General features: G+C 36.0%; 2 protein-coding genes across 2 annotated transcripts; both read left to right on the forward strand.

Moving 5' to 3' along the window:
* The first annotated feature begins 1482 nt into the window (after positions 1 to 1482).
* On the forward strand, positions 1483 to 4538 carry LOC130242452 (chemerin-like receptor 1). Its single transcript, XM_056474568.1, has 2 exons — positions 1483 to 2536; positions 3521 to 4538. Exons 1-2 carry the CDS (start codon positions 2533 to 2535, stop codon positions 3856 to 3858), a joined length of 342 nt encoding a protein of 113 aa, XP_056330543.1. The 5' UTR covers positions 1483 to 2532; the 3' UTR covers positions 3859 to 4538.
* An 8463-nt stretch (positions 4539 to 13001) lies between these two features.
* Positions 13002 to 15100, forward strand: LOC130242450 (C3a anaphylatoxin chemotactic receptor-like). The gene is made up of 3 exons (XM_056474565.1): positions 13002 to 13075; positions 13402 to 13673; positions 14036 to 15100. Exons 2-3 carry the CDS (start codon positions 13670 to 13672, stop codon positions 14989 to 14991), a joined length of 960 nt encoding a protein of 319 aa, XP_056330540.1. The 5' UTR covers positions 13002 to 13075; positions 13402 to 13669; the 3' UTR covers positions 14992 to 15100.
* Positions 15101 to 18217: the final 3117 nt, after the last annotated feature.

The raw sequence follows: 18217 nt of genomic DNA on the forward strand, positions 1-18217 counted from the left end.
CCCCACCAATAATTTAATCCGCTTAAAAAAAAAATCCGCTGTCAACATTAACATTAACAACATTTTCATGCAAGAATAAGGTGTGTTGGGTGACACACACAAGTGAGGATGGCGGCAGCAAAAAAAAAGGTAGTCATTAGGTTTTTTCAATGAAAAGTCACATAAATGCAAGTTCGCTACTGAATGAGTCCATCATGATAATGCCGGTAATGCTAATGTGTTTATTCTCAGCTTAAACGCGGTGTATCATTATACAGGCTGATATAGTCTCTAAATAATATGCCCTGAAAACTAACTGCAGTATAAACAGCTAAATGTAAAAGTATGTGATCCGCGCCAGTTCTTTAATCTCTCAGAGCAGCATGTGGAATTTCGGTTAAAACAGTTTGTCAGAAAAAAAAAGCCTGTGGATAGGCGTAATACTGATATATGAGACATGTTTCGTTTGCACTATGGCTAAAATAAAAGTGATTATTAAACTCTCTCTTTATCAGTTAATAAACATCATTCTAACATTACACTATCAGGCCTGTAGCCAGCTTATTGAAAGGGATGGTTATTTCTTTTTGAAAAACTGAACCTTTTTGCAATTATTTGCCTGATTTTCTATTTAATTATGAGGTATAAATATTGCATTTTAGTGACATTTGAAGATCTAATTTTTGCTAAATTAGCTTGTCGGATGGTTATCATAACCACACTTAAAATATTTTCTACCATTTTGTCAAATTGGTAGTTAACTATGTTTATTTACAAATGTGCATTTAAACTAAGTTTTATATTACAGTTTTACAACTAATGGAAATTTTGCATAAAGAATTATGAAGAGATACTTATTTTTAAAATACATTTATTATCATCTATCATTACATTTTTATTTTTTTTTAGAAACTTGTTTTAAATTAAAAACTGATGCCTAAAGGTAAATAAAAAACTGGCCAGCACATTAAACTTTCCTCAGTCAGAATTTGGCCATTTGATTAATAATAAAATAAAAAATATTAATAATCCTAACTTTTGGTCTTTCAAACCACCCGATATATATACAGGTTTCATTTTCCCGTCCCCACCAATGTCAGGTGCAAACCTACGCCCTTGCGCTGTCATGACCGCACGCTCCCGCTTAAGGCCGATTTATGCTTCTGCGTCAAGTGCCGGTGTATGTTCCGGCACAGTCTGCAAGCGGACACGTAGCCCTCGACGTGGCCGACGCCGATACTGACACGCACCTCTCAAAAAATGAAATCTGTTAAAACTTGTTTTAAATTAAAAACTGACGCCTAAAGGTAAATAAAAAACTGGCCAGCACATTAAACTTTCACATTAAATTTCCTCAGTCAGAATTTGGCCATTTGAATAATAATAAAATATTAATAATCCTAACTCTTGGTCTTTCAAACCACCCGAACCCCGGGTTTATATATATATATTTACATACAGGTTTCGGCCTTCCGCCCCCACCAATGTCAGGTGCAAACCTACGCCCTTGCGCTGTCATGACCGCATGTTCCCGCTTAAGGCCGATTTATGCTTCTGCGTCAAGTGCCAGAGTATGTTCCGGCACAGCCTGCGCGTGGACTCGTAGCCCTCGATGTAGCCGTCGCCGATACTGACACGCACCTCTCAAAAAATGTAACTACACGTTGCAACGACGCGTAGCGCAAGCACTGTGATTGGTCGGCTTGGTGTAATGCTGACGAGACCGAGAGGTACGTAAACCTGTTGGAGTGACTGTTCACAAGTGTCGAGTCCCATGAAAGAGTTCCAGATGAAAAGTTTTGTTTTGTTTACCTTACGATTAAAGTTGTTGCACGTCCGCTGGTTCCCGCCTCTGAATGAGCGAGTTTGAGCTACAGTACTTCTACATTAAGGTAGCGTTCAGAAAAAACAACACCAGTGAAGAAACTCGACACAGAGGAACATAAAACCTACTGCCAGCTAGCGTTTCTGTGTTATTTCAGAGCAACACAAACAGCACGCAGAAGTATAAATGCACGGCAATGCGCAAAGGCAGGTGCCATTAGTCACGCCGATCACTCGACGCAGAAGTATAAGCAAGGCTTTAATGCGGGCCTGTGTGAGGTCCAGACGTGGTCTTGATGCACGCTCTTGTCATGGTGTATGTGGGGTTTTTTGACATACATGTCGCATATGTGAGCGCTCGTGTGTTCTGTCCTGTGCTGGCCCATTGTCGTTAATTGAGGACGACGTTGATACGGATGTCTTTGAATTCCTTGTCGTTAAGGATGTAGTTGAGTTTGTCATCGATCTCTTTCATGTCTGTTGTGCCAAATCCTGTCAAGCCTATAGTATAAGTGTGTATTAATGCTATGTTTTTCCCTCACAGGGATGTTTAAGTTATTTTGTTTAGTTTTTGTCAAATAAAGTCCTTCATTTCTGCAATTGGGTTCTCGCCTCATCTCCTCCAACCCCCATACCGTGACAGAACAGAGCAGCCAGAATAAGAGCCCAGCGGAGTGAAGATGGCTCCTTCTCAGATGACTCTTTCCACTGCATTGACACCTCAAAAACATGGGTGAGAAATTTATATTTATTATGCTTATGTTTACAGAAAACTCTCAGAATAAAAACTCTAAACTGTTTAAGATGAAAGTCAATACAGAAATATAAGAGAAAATCAATAATATAAATAAGAACAAAAGTTAGATATACGTTTTTCTGTAAAACAAGTGACCCTTACATGGATGTACTTCTTTCAAAATGAATTTATACACTGCAAATGCAAGGTTATTACATTTAAATGACATTTTTGTCTTATTCTACTGATATTTTATCAAGAATGGGGAAAAGCTCAATCAAATATCTAGGAATTAGGAAAATCTAATCCTTCTAAATAACTTGGTGTGTGTGTGCGTGTGCGTGTGTGTGGTGTGTGTTGTATTCCTGACCTTGTGAGCACCATACTGCATGACCTCAAAATTATAGCAATACCAGAACATTTAGACCTTTGGGAATATTTTTTGGTCTTCATGAGGAAAATGGCATTTTGAATCCATGGTATTTAGATAATGTAAAAATGTAGACTGTTTTCTATGATGGTTTAGGGGTAGAGTTAGAGTAAAGGGACAGAATATACAATTGGTACAGCAGAAATGGCATTACGTCTATAGGAAGTCACCTAACTTAAATAACTAAATAACACCTAAATAACTGTAAATGTGTGTGTCCTCAGTCCAGAAGTTTTCCAGCTTCCTCACCGCTATTTCCTCACTCTTAATCTTAAACATTTATTTATCTTAATTTAACTCTTTTAAATGTTCACTTTTAATGTCACTTGGAAGTTGATACTCAACTCTAAAAAGACGTCTAAAAGTTTCATTCTGGCTCCTCAGTGGACATTTTCTGAACATACAACAAAGACGTCTTTTTGACATTTATTTGCTTATGGTAAACTTTACATTCAAGGAAATGAAAAATGAATTTGAACAACAATCAAACTAATTTTAAAGCATCCTTAATGTGCTTCTGTCTTCTGTCTATCTTTTTCTTCTTTGTGTAGAAAACACAAGTTCTGGACTTGAAACTGTGACTGGAAACTCAACAGATGAGAGCACTGTGCAGAACAAGGCATTTATGATCTGTCTTCTCTGCATTTTCTTTGCCACCATCATAGTGGGTCTCATTGGAAATGGGCTGGTCATATTTTTGACCGGCTGCAGAATGAAGACGACTGTCAACTCCATTTGGTTTCTGAATTTGGCGATTGCAGACTTCATCTACCTTTTAGCTCCAATCACAGTGCAGAAGCTGAAACAGTCTCTGGTGCTGGTGCTGGAGACGGCATTTGCTGAAGATCATCTGAACATTATAGAAATGAGACAGACACGAAATGATTAACAGGCAGAACAAAAAACACTTAAATTTCTAGAAATGTTGAAAACTTTTTTGGGGAAAAAAAAAGTTTTGCAATCATTGTTAATACTGTAATTATCACAGTTAAACAGTAACTGTCATCTGTATTAAGCATACTTTTCTGTCTAAGACATATCTTGTAAATTATAGATTTATAAATCCAGGTTTTGTGATTGGTTTAGTTATGTGTTCTTGTTTTCAGTGTCTGTATATTCACTTAGGGCTGATTTCATTGTTTAGTTCTGTGTGTGTATTTAAGTCTCAGTCTGTCTTCATTGATGTTTGTGTTGTTGACCTGTTCATCTATTTTTATTGATTAAAAGCATTGTTGTGTACATAATTCATTTTTATTCTCTTTAATCAGCACTAACACTTTATTTATTTATAAGATGACCCTTACTGACCAGTTAAGGATTTTTTTCTGATATCGGTTAAATCGTTAAAGTCATTTTAAAGCTTTTTTTCTCAGGATTCTTCCACTCCGGTCTTGTTAATTCTTGTTTTGGTGGCAGATTCCAGATACTAGTCCTGTCATGTCTCGTATGTTTTAATCTCTTTCATGTCTGTCATGCCAAATCCTGTCAAGCCTAGTATGAGTGTGTATTAATGCTGTTTTTCCCCCACGGGAATGTTTCAGTTATTTTGTTTAGTTTTTGTTAAATAAAGTACTTCGTTTCTGCAATTGGGTCCCCGCTTCATTTCCTCTATCCCCTCACCATGACCATTTTCATGTTCAATTTATCAGTCAAAATTGTGTTTAGAAATAAAAAAAAAGTTGACAACAACCCAGTCAACAAATTTCCTTTGGCCCTGATCTGGCCCAAATCAACAGCTAAGATGTGGCCCAGATCATTTAGTGTTCCCCGGCCCAGAACTGGCCCACATCCTTTTAGCCAGAACTGAACCAAAGTAGTGCCACAACTCCACCAAGCTTGAGCCAAGTAATACATTTTTATGTGGCCCAGATATGGGCCTTGTATTCAAGATTAGTAAGGCTGAGTTCTGTTACATCCTTATGTGGCCCACATGTGGCATACCACATATATTAACTGAGTACATCACACAACAAAGATTACAATCAAATTTACTTTAATCAATGCAAATAACATTCGATAAAACAATTATTGAACAAAATGTGGACAAAAAAGGAGTTAGAAAAATTTTACAACATACAAACAGAATAATACAAAATAGAAATAATTGTTAGATAAATATAAATATCATATATTTGATGCAAAGATTATATAATACACACATAAATACATGTAAATGTAAATGTTAATATATATATATATATATATATATATATATATATATATATATATATATATATATATATATATATATATATATATATATATATATATAAACACACACACACACACTACTGGTCAAAGTTTGGGGTCAGTCTGATTCTTATATGTTTTAAAATAAGCTTCTCCTGCTCACTGAGGCTGCATTTATTTCATCAAAAATACAGAACACGTTGTAAAAAATTTTAATGTTATTGCAATGTAAAATAACTGTTCAAAAGTAGTTTATCATTTAATTTAATCATTTATTCCAGTGATTTTAATGATGAATTTTCACCTTTATTACTCCAGTCTTCAGAGTCACATGATCCTTCAGAAATCACTCTATTAATTATTATTATTATTATTATTATTATTATTATTATTATTATTATTATAAATGTATAGCAATTTTTATTATAAATGTAATAAAAGCAGTAATGACTGGAGTAATCAATTCATTTGAAACTACATACAATATGAAAGCAGTTATTTACAATTGTAATAAATATTGAACAATTTAAGATTTAAAAAAAATAATAATTTTAATGCCGACTTGATGAACAGAATCATTTTCTTAAAAAAACATGGAAAAAACTGACCCCAAACATTTGACCGGTAGTGTATATATACAGTGTTGGTTAAGTTACTTTAAAAAAGTAATAGATTACAGTAGTAAAAAGTAAATGGATTAGTAATAGATAACTTCATGTGAAAAGAAATCAGATTACTAATTACTTTACTTTGAAGTTACTACTAAAACATATAAAATATATCTATAAAAATACAAAATAAACTGCAGCTCTTTTAGTAATGTTCACTGAATATTATATTAATATTCACTGAAAAACATTACAGTGGGTTGATCACAGCAGCTTGACATATTCAAGACATAAAGAGTTCACCCAAAACTTTCCAAACAAAATTCTCTCATCATTCACTTCTTCCAAACCTGTTAGTCTTTTTTTTTTACACAAAAGAAGACATTTAGAAGAAAACTGAATACCTGTAACCACTGACATCCATAGTATGAAAAAGCACTTCAGTGTTTGGGTGTTCTGAGTTTGTCTGAGGTAATTAGACTACAGAAATGTATATTCCATACAAAGCCTGAAGCTGATCCGTCAGTTCTTGCCGTGTAACTCGTGGTTTTCAACTGGGTGAACTTGGGAAATGTGAGCGCGCACAATATGCAATCCCAATGCGATCCCGCGCACAAAAGATATGTGAATGGACCCATAAGCAGCTACACTTCTCTTCATATTCAGAAGACACCTTCACTCCCGATCCTGCACAAAAGTCCAATTTAGCCTGCTTTTTTTAGTTGGGCCGCTGTGTTTCTGGGTGCCAGTGTCCTCCGTGGTGAGTATAGACCTTTTTTGCAGTGGAATTGAATATAGGAAGCGCCTTCCGAAGCAATTTTTCGCTTTTTCCGGTTTCGCTAACAGTCGCAGAAACATGACAGCCTCAGGACATTGGATGACCCTTTCACTGTCAACTTTGCCATAATTTGGACAAGAACACGTTGTTCGCTTGGTTAATGTGTAAAACTGACGTAGCCTAAATAAATCAGCATTTAAAAGGAATTTGTGCAGAAAATGTGTCTTACACGAAGCGTGTGCAATGTTAGGTTACAGTAAGGTGCGCAGCCAACAGCATAAGATCTGCTAACTCAAGCCATTCGTTAGCAAAAATAACTATTTAACATCCAGCTGGATTAGTTTTACGTTAGTAGTTGTCCGTAAGCTGTGCTAACCACCTCCTTCCTTTGTATTCAGGGTCAGATACGGGCGAGTTGCTATCGGTCAATGTGAAAGAACGAGGAGCCCCATAATGACAGGTTGCTTAATGCTCGTAAGGTTTACTCAAGTCTGGAAACATAATTTAGCTTCAACTCGCCGGAAAATATAAAGATGATTGTTGTTGTGTTCAGTGTTTGAATACGATTCTATTAAAGCACTTCAGTTTAACACTAATTACTAAATTTTAAAGCAAATATGTTCAAAACAGTCCGTCTGTAGCGTATAGGGTGTGTTTCTGAATCTTCAGGTTCAAGTTAGTTCATGTTCCAGTTCATTTTGTTCATCTGCTTTGAATGTTTTTATTATTTATTTAAAGAACAGCAAATAACATTTTACAACACAAAGAAATATACATTTATACAAATATACATATACCAGGGGGTAATTATAAATAAAACACAAATATACAAAATGTACATATGTAATAATTAATACATTATAGAGTTCACAATTCTTTAAAGTGGGTAGGCTTCCTTGTTTAAAGAGTCTCTGATGCTGGTAATATGCAAGCATAGTTCAGTGATCAATACCTTAAAATTTTGTTGCTTATTAGTAAATTAGACAGTAAAGCTAAAATGTTCATTTTCCCACAATGATGAAAGAGGTTTTAAACACTAAAAATTGTTAATAATCTTTTGCACCTCTTCCTTTTGACTGAGTATGTACAATACCAAAAGTGTAAAAGCGTCTCCTCGTATTCATTACAAAAATACAATTTACATCAATTCCACTTTTACATTCTTGTAAATAATGTTTTGCTGGATAAAATCTGTGGAGAAGTTTATAGGATATTTCTTTAATTTTGTTTTAACCTGATATTTCTGTGGTCACAGCCACACTTTTTTTCAGCAAATCAAGTCACCCTTTAATAAAGACATCCAATAAAACTTTATATAAGGAACAGTAGTGATTTCTTTTTGGAAAAGAGTTCGAAAAGCTCTATTATTACTCTTGGTGTTTACTGTAAAACAAGTTTTGCCAACATAAGATTTAGTAAAATCAAAAGACGATGGTCTTGATTAATACCATTAAATAACATATGGGTCTCTGAAGGAATTGAACCAATAACAGTTGAAAACTTACAGGGTTATTGAGATACTGTGATGAGAAAGGAATTCATTGTAAGAAAAGTATTCCATCTTTATTATAAAACTGACTAACCAAATTAATTTTGTTATAAAAAAAATTGCATTTGTATTAGTTGTCTATTATTCCAATGTGTGAGAAAATTATGCTTATATATTAATGATCTTGATAGGAGCACTTGTTTGTGGAAGGCAGATATAATTTCATATCATAATAAAACTAAGACCACCAATAATTGATAAAACATAATGATCTCCGCTTTGAAGTGCATCCTGCACATGAGCGTACTATGGCATATAACTTGAAACGAAAAACATTCATTCCGTCTAATTAATTTCACCCATGATTTCCTCTGTCCTTTGTCTTTTCGTGGAAATTGAGGTAAGGATGTCGTTTTATTTAAGCTGGAGCAGCCGGGAACGCTGCAATAACAGCGACGAGACATCTCTGCCATTCTATTATACTCCGTTGCATTGGAACCGGATGTTGTAATACGCTGTTTCGCTTACCGGAACCAGGAAGTGTGAAAAAGGCATATTGTCCTTTGCTTTCTGTTCAAGTGCTTGAACAAGTTGCTGGTCGAGTTAAAAGCAGTGGAAAGTTCTTTACAGACTGGACATACTGTAGAGTGAATTTCACAGAAATATTTGTTTTACGCTCAATGAGGGGAGTGATGGGATTCTGTCTGACCTGCACCTGCAGTGAAGAAGAATTGAAATAATATGATCAGCAATACAACCTGGAGATACATCTGCAAAATTACAATACAAATCAAAATGCTAAACAGTGTGGTGAAACTAAATACATGTAATCTAATACATTTTTAAATATTCATTCAAATGTTATACATTTTCTATCATATATATATATATATCTTATTCAATCAATTGCAAGCAGTTGTTAATGATTCTCCCAGTTAAGTTTAAAATCAGTTTAAAATTTTCTGCAAATCTAAATTGTTCCAGTTTGGTGAACATTAACCCCAGCACTAGTTACTAGGTCATTATCTTCTGGCTTGCACTTGACTCCTAAACACTTATGTGGCATTGGCTTTGTGTTTTGCATTAGTACTGTTATAGCCGAATATGTAATAAAGTTCACATAGCTCCAAACCTTTATGAGTTTCTTTCCACAGCTAAACAAAAAAGATGGTATTTTGAAGAAAGCTGTAAACCTGTAACTATTGACTTACATAGTAGGAAAAACAAATACTACTGAAGTCAGTTGTTACAGGTTGTTTCCAGGTTTCTTTAAAATATATTATTTTGTGTTCAACAGAAGAAATAAATTAAACAAATGAAGGAAGAGTAATTGATGACAACTACATTTTTGTGTGAACTATCCTTTTAACTGTTAAAACGATCAAAACACAGCTAACATAGGTTAATCTTTAAAACCAAACTACTTACACATGCAATGATAGTATTTTTACATATATATTTAAGCAGCTTAATAAATTCTAAACTTTTCACTCTTATTTCTTTAGGATTAATACTGTAATTATGTTTGCTTTAAATCTATTGTATAAATTTAAAGAGCCCATATTATGGGTTTTTAAAAATGCCCTTCCATGTAGTGTGTAACACAGCTCTAAGTGAAGTGAAATATTTAGCTAAGGCTTAAATCTGTAAGTGTACAGTGTTTAAAACTATTGATTCATCTATAAAAGAGTCGACTTCAAACTTCAAACGAGTCGTCTTGATAACCAGTCATTAGGTGTTTCGTGATGATGCGACTACAAAACACAAGTAGTTGCGCGCACAAACCCGCTAACACAGAAAAATAGCCACACACACACACACACACACACACACACACACACACACAGACACCGGTCGAATGAAGTCACGCTGTGCAGATGGATATTATTGACAGTCTATCCAAAGATAAAACCTCAGCAATATAGCCCAGTCTTGAGCAGTTCGAGTGCTTCTGGAAACTACATGCTTAAAAAAGATTTCATCGGCCGTTTGTTAAAGGAAGGATCGGTAAAGACTGTCAGAACATGGATCAGCGCATCATGAATCAGTTTCTTCCCCCATTTAACAAGTGTAAGTACGTGCGATTAAAATTGTTGCCTCGTTTACTCTAGCTTGCAAATGATGTATTTAGTTGTGTTTTGTTACTTGTAACCGCGTGTACTGTATCAGGTTAACTCTTTATATTATCATATCGCATGTAAAGCCACGTTAAAAAACGCGACGCGTGCCGTTTTGTTTATGGATCGTCAGCTGTTCCTACACACATGCCACAGTCAAGTTTCAAAATATTTCAGCTCAGGTTCAAGGTGAGGTGTCTAAATTGCACCCAGCAAACTGAACTGATGCTCTAGGTGAACGGTGAGGGTAATGTGTGTGCAGGGCCGGCGCGTCCATAGAGGCAACCTAGGCAGCCGCCTAGGGTGGCAGAATAGAGACGGCGGCATCCGCGACACCTCCCTCACCACTCGCATCCTCAGCAGTTATATCCGAGCCTAGGGCGGCAGAATAGAGAGGGTGGCGTCCGTGACACCTTCCTCACCATCCGCGTACGGGTCACTTTCGTTTTCACTTTCGGGTTGAGGGCGGCGTGATCGTCCTTTGACTAGAGCGGCAGTTCAGCTTGCTCCGGCCCTGTGTGTGTGTGTTGTGTCTTCTGAGGAGTTGTGGAGGTTATGTGTGTGTGTGTGTTGTGCCCTCTGAGGAAGAGGGTAATGTGTGTGTGTGTCTGTGTGTGTGTGTGTGCGTGTGTGTGTGCGTGTGTGTGTGCGTGTGTGTGTGTGTGTGTGTGTGTGTGTGTCTGTGTCTGTGTGAAAAGAGCAGGTAGACTGTGACAGGCTAGGAGATCTCCTCGCCAGTTCTGGGAGTTTTTGCTCAATAAAATAGTTGGTCATCGGTATTTTCCAGTCCATCGTCTGTATTTAGATTCACCCACTGGCAGCCAAAATCCACGCCTTAAACAATGAAGCATGTGTGCACTGTGACTACTTTTATATTGTTGATTAGCTGCTGGGCATTTCACTCTGTCTCACACTGAAGCCTGTAAGTTTCGACCAATCGCAACAGGCTGTCATTGGTCCAATCAGCACAGATTAGCTTCGGGCTGAGGAGGGGTTTGGGAACAAATTAATCGCTGAACGATTCATATGGGAGTCGCTGGGAAAATTAGGTAAAATAAATGCAGATTATAAGACTTGCATGCATATTAGACTGTTGTTGGAGACCCTCACAATCAAAATATGACCCTATTTAATGTATAATAGGGGCTCTTTAATATAAATGAATTACTGTGGTTGAAGTGATGATTGCAAAGATTACCTCGTGCCATTATCACACCGCTATGATTAAGTGCTGTCATTTTTGTTGTCCAGTGTGTTATTCATAAGAGTAAAGATCCTCTTCTTCTTTTGAACTGAACCCAGAAGAGCTAAAATCGTCTCCGTTACAGCGCTACGCTGGTCAAACCATGTTATTGAAGTCAGTTACATTACATTTAATGATATCAAATGACCATTAGACAACAAAAATTTGATAATTTATAAATGTTGAGTTTTGGCTTTTTCTATTGGCTTCCACTATCATGTTAGGCCTAATAGGACCGCTTTTATTTTAAACCTTGCTAAACCACACTGAAACGTGACTGAACATTTTCACAAATTGCTATTTATCTATAATAAATAAACTGTATTTTGTGGTCATTGGAAATTGGCAATAACTTTAATGCTAACGTTAATTTAAACATCCAACTGTTGGAGCGCTAACGTTACATTAACACCACTTTCAAAGAGGAAAATACTTTTCAACTCCACGCATTTCTTAATTAAATGAATAACTAATCACTCAATGAGTCCTAACTTTTACATATAATGATGAATATTTAAGTAATACACTTTGAATGGCAAATTATCACTTACCTGAAACAAATGACAGGCGGGAAGAATGTTAAGCTTGCAGGGTAGACTTGGCAACTGAAGTGTGGTCTGGCAGATGTCTGCTAACAATACACCTGTGTTCAGTTTCGCTTGTTTTCCAGATGCAATCCTAAAGTCAGCCAAAAGTCGATGTTCACCGATGTCAGCCATAGCTGAGCCTTACTAGGCTCTTATGTGTTTTTTGTTAAATGGCCCACAAACTGCAAAATGAGCTGTGAACCAGAAGAACATTTCCGCCTTTTCTGAATGTATGGCAAAACATATATGATAATAATCTGGCCCATATCTGTTCAGCTATGCCATACCTCAGCAACATGTGCCAGCTATCACCCACATTTGGCCCAAATGTTCTTGCTATCGGGGTAGCCTTAACTGATATTGAAAACTAATGCTATATATCTAGCATTAATTATGAATGCAGTGTTAGTTTAGCATACAGGGCCCGTATTCACAAAACACTTTATCTTTTCATCTTTTATTATTTTACCACTAAGAGTTCTCTTAAAAAGCAGTAAAAGTTTTTTTGCTGAGACAAGCTTTTACTAAGGAATAGAGAGGATCCTTAAGCTAACAATATCTGAAATATTGTTTCGGATTTTTAATCCAACTTAGGCTCATTCTAAAAATGTAGCCCTATTTACATTTCTGGAAATCGCAAAGTAGGAATCACTGTTCCCTTTATTAAAGATGGTTTAATTCTTCATTTTTTAAGCTGCTAGTTGACAAAAGCAGTGCTGTTTTAAAATGTCTAAGTCATTCAGAGAGTTATTAAGTAGCAGAAATCAAGCGTTACTTTTCTGTTTCATTGATTGCATTTAATAAGCAACAAAATCATTGTGGGCCGGATTTCAATGGCAAAACTCCACTATTTAGAGCAAGGTAGGGGCCCAAAATTATTCAGCTTAGGGCCCCCAAATGTACAGGGCCGGGCCTGACTGGAACTGAACTTTGGCAGCTGATGATGACATTACACGGGAACATGAGGACGCAAGACCACTGAAGAAGGCATATTGAGAAACAGCCCATATATGAGAAGTGGTATTGAGTCATCTGAGTGAGACGCGGTTTCCATCCATGAGGCATTGTGCAGTGTGGGGTAAAGTTATTGGCAAGTAAGTTTGTTCCTTGACGGCGTGTTTGTAATTACCCTTGTATGTTTGATATTAATGTTTGATATTGAGCATTCCATGTGAAACAAGAGTGAAAGTTCTTCTAACATCGGCGTCGCAGCTAATCCCGATGTCATCGTTTGTGTTTGATTATGATTCAGTGTACAATATTCCACATTTGTTATGCCTTATGATGTCACACGTACTTTATATAATGCAGCTTTAGTCATTTATGTCTGTTTACACCCAGCATATTTATTGTGTCAGTACATAAATATTTTGCGTGTTTGATATTTTTATTATTTACTAATACTTATTGTTCATTACAGAAAACTACCTCCTTGCTCACAATAAAAGGTGGAAAATATCTCCTGACTCCTACTCCTTAATCAGAGTGCTGAAGTGGTCAGCAACATTAAAGAACTGGCATTCTTAATTGGCCAATACCCAACAGCAGATATTTGCTGATGACCATATTTAGTCTAATCAGGATGTTCCAGGGTTTGCTCTGGTATAAAACCAACTATCGGTCACACAAAGAAGAAGAAGGAACAAGATCAAGACTCGACTCTTTCCACTGCATTGACATCTCAAAACATGGGTAAGAAATTAATATCTATTATGCATATTATATGTTTATGAAAACCTTTCAGAATATAAATACAAGATTGTTTATAACACAGACAATGCACATAGATAATATAAAATCCATATAATTAATCACAGGATACACATTTATTTTCTCAAACAAATGACCCTTCATACAAAGATGTCCTTCTAATGAGTCCACACACTGCAAATGCAAAGTTATTCAATATAAAAGACTAATTATTGGTTTTATTCTAAAGAGGTTTCATTAAAATGTTTGGGAGGAGCATGATCAGATAAACTCTAATAGCTAATAGTTCAGAATTTTGCAGCACAATGACACACTGACAGTCCTTTCTGTGCTTCTTTGTTTAGAAAACAGCAGTTTTGGGCTTAAAAATGTGACTGGAAACTCAACACACAAGAGCACTGTGGAGAAGGGATTTGAGATTTTTTCTGCCTGCGTTTTCTTTTCCACTGTCATAGTGGGTCTAATTGGAAATGGGCTGGTCATATTTCTGGCGGGCTGCAGAATGAAGACGACTGTCAACTCCATTTGGTTTCTCAATTTGGCGATTGCAGACTTCATCTTCCTTTTATTTTCAGTCACAAATTTTTGCTTAATCTTGAGCAAGCAGCAGACTGTCTTTATAGACCACTTTCTCTTCATCCCAGCAGCACAAAATGTCTTTGCTAGCATTTGGTTTCTTGTAGTTATCAGTCTGGATCGATGCCTGTGCACATGGTTGCCTGTTTGGGCTCAAAATAACAGAACTCTGAGGAGCGCCAAAATCATCTGCATCATCATCTGGGTTTCATCCATCGGCTACATTTTACCTTACGTCAACGTTTTTGAGGTTAAAGGTACAAATGTCGCATATGGATTTATAGTGACCTTTCTCCTCCCCTTCCTGATCGTTGCATCTTCATACATCGCTATTGGAGTAAAAATCAAACGCCTCAAAAAGAGGAAACAGCTCAGGTCATACAGACTCATTATAACTGTAATCCTGACTTTCTTCATCTGTTCATTTCCACAACATGTTTGCTGGTTTTGGATAGTAAGCACAAAAAATAATAATTACTTAATAATAACTGATCAATTTGTGAACATACTTACTTTTACTCTCTACCTGGTTAATCTCAACAGCAGTCTGAACCCATTTCTCTATGTGTTCATGTGTGATGATTATAAGAAGAAGCTGAAACAGTCTCTGGTGCTGGTGCTGGAGACGGCGTTTGCTGAAGATCATCTGGACATTAAAGAAATGAGACAGACACAAAAGGATGAGCAAGAGAAGAAAACCACACTTGAATTTCTAGAAATGTAGAAAACTTGTTTGGGGAAAAAAAAGTTTTGCAATCACTGTTAATAATGCATATATTTAATACAGTTAAACAGTAACTGTCATCTGTATTCAGCATAATCTTCTGTCTAAGACATATCTTGTGAGTTATAGTTTCATAAATCCAGGTTTTGTGCTTGGTTTAGTTATGTGTCCTTGTTTTCAGTGTCTGTATATTCACTTAGGGCTTGATTCACTTGATTTAATTGTTTAGTTTGGTGTGTGTATTTAAGTCTCAGTCTGTCTTCATTGATGTTTGTGTTGTTGACCTCTTCATCTATTTTATTAGATTAAAAGCATTGCTGTGTACAAAATTTATTTTTATTCTCTTTAATCAGCAATAACACTTATTTATTTGTCAGATGACCATTACTGACCAGTTAAGGATTTTTTATGATATCAGCTAAATCCTTAAGTGAAGTTTTATGAACTAATTTCGAGAGGAGCACGTGATATGATTGAGCACGACTGGCCGCTCATCTGTAATCAGTAATAATCCAATCAGACTGATCCTAGATAGAGATAAAGTTGGTTTTATATTCGCACATTCGGATTTTGGCTCCCCCAATAAAATATTAGAAAACTATCGCTTGCAAATTCCAAATAGCGAAATCATAGTAGCAGACTGCTAATATCAAACTACAACATCGTTCATGGTCGAAGAAATAGTGCCAATGTTGTTTAAATTGTTACTTACATGCAAGTAATATCAGACCGAATATTCAATGTCGTGTGAAAAACAACAAGGGTACCGTGTTACAAGTTGTCAGTTCACCAACATCTGTGGACCCTGCATAACATGCAACCTGTGTCTTGCTGTTTTCCTTACCTCTGTTTTTGTGTTTTGAAGTATATCAATGTAACACATCAGCTATTTTATAATTGTCTCAACTTAATATTGTAACACTGTCATTTCTGTGTTTTTCTGTTTATGACATGTTGTTGTAATGTAATGTATTTTTTATTTATAGCCATGTCAGCAACCAAGGCTATTTTCATGGCAAGAACATTTCAATATTAAATAAACAATTAAGAACAACAAACAAATGAATACAGAAGTTAAATAAGATGTTTAGTGTTAATATATGATAAGAATTCTAAAATCTTTTCTGGTGTCACTTTGGTAAAAATGTCCTTAAGAGAGTGAATTTCATAAAAAGGCCTTCTAGAATCTTTAAAAGCAGGACAGTCCAGTAAAATGTGTTTTACAGTAAGATGAGTTTTGCAGCACAAACATTAAGTGAGGTCTTCACCTTTGAGCAAAAAAACATGGGTTAATCTTGTATGCCCAATGCGACATCTGGTAAAAATAACTTGATCAAATCTAGATCTTAAAATGTCTTAAAATTCTGTTTTAGATTTCAGGTTGGATTTCATGCAATTTATTATTTTCCAATGCATTCCGCTCCTCTTGCCACTTGTTTAAAATGTAAATGTTGATAAAAGGTCTCATCTCTGATGGAGGAATTTGGCATTTGTTCACAACTTGCTTCAAAGCATCTTTAGCAGCTGCATCAGCTCGCTCATTTCCTGAAAGCCCGACATGTCCTGGAATCCAGCAAAAAATGATGTGATGAAACTGATTTTGTAGATGGTGAACTTAAAATATTATCAATCAAAGGATGATCATTTTTTTGTAGATTCCATCACTTGGAGGCATGATTTGGAGTCTGTAAAAATAATTGATTTCTTTTGTTGGCCATTTTCTATATACTCCAATTCTGAAAGTAAAGCACGGGCTTCTGCTGTGAATATAGAGCATTCTTTAGGCAGACTGATTCCATAACTTTGTTTGTCCCAGTCACCATTCCTGCTGCTACGCCATTTCCCCCATTTAACCGTCTGTAAAAATTGGTGAGTGCTGAGAATATTGGCTTCTAATATCCAGATATTGTTGTCTATATATATTGGGATGAGTTACTCATTTCTTCTGATGTCCTAAATCCATGTTGATAATGGGCTTCTTTAAACTCCGATGAGGCAGGGAGCTGAAGTGTGTTTGATTAAAAATGTCCAGGTTTAGGTTTAAGCTTTGTAAATGTGAATTAATACGCAAACCAAATGGTCTGATGGTTTTTGGCTTACTCTCATTCAACTGCACAAACTGCGGGTTAAAAACTGCAGAATAAGCTGGGTTGTTCTAATTTGCTTTTAATTTAATAGCATATTGTAATGAAAGTTTTAGCCGTCTGTTTTGGAGTGAAGGTTCATTCAGTAGACAAACTCTGTACGGGTGATGTTCTGAATGCTTCAAAAGGAAGCCGTAATCCTTGATGGTGTACTGGATTGAGGATCTGTTTATAAGAGTTCCTGGCAGAATCATAAATTATACTCCCATAATCCAAACGGGATCGAATGAGAACTCTATAAAGTCGCAAAAGTACAGTTAAATCTGCTCCCCATTTAGTTTTTGCCAACACTTTGATTATGTTTATAGCTTTCAGGCACTAAGACCTAAAAACTTGATTTATTTCCAGGAAGCTGGTATTTAACAACTTTGATCGCATCTCCGTTGATAAAAAAATCTGGATCATGATGAAGAAATCGCTGGATGCAAAAATGTGTACAAACAGTTTTTGTTCTAGAGGACTTAAAACCATTTTCAACAGACCACTGGTTAATTTTGTGAATACATAGCTGTAGCTGCCTTTCAATTGTGCTCATATTCTTCCCTCTATAACAGATGCAAAGATCATCCACATAAAGCCTGCAGAACATGTTTGGTCCAATGATTTCCACAATGCTATTTATCTTGATGCTGAAGAGTGTGACAGACAGTATACTTCCTTGAGGAACTCCGAGTTCTTGTTTGTGTGTATTTGATAGAGAATTTTCCACTTGGACTCTAAAATTTCTTCTAGTGAGAAAGTTTGAAATAAAGACGGGAAGCCTTCCTCTAAATCCCATTCGGTGAAGATCTTTCAAAATTCCATATCTCCATGTTGTATCACACGCTTTTTCCAAATCAAAAAAGACAGCAACTACATGTTCTTTCCTGATGAACCCATCTCTGATATAGGTTTCCAATCGAATTAACTGATCCAACGTGCTCTTTCCACATCTAAATCCACACTGGTATTCAGGTAATTTTTAATTTGGTTCCAGAATCCAGACAAGACAGTTGTTAATCATTCTCTCCATAGTTTTACATAAGCAACTGGTTAGAGTAATTGGTATGTAGGTATTTGGATCAGAGTGGTCTTTACCTGGT

The sequence above is a fragment of the Danio aesculapii genome, chromosome 15 (genome assembly GCF_903798145.1).
Source record: "Danio aesculapii chromosome 15, fDanAes4.1, whole genome shotgun sequence".
NCBI classification, from domain to species: domain Eukaryota; kingdom Metazoa; phylum Chordata; class Actinopteri; order Cypriniformes; family Danionidae; genus Danio; species Danio aesculapii.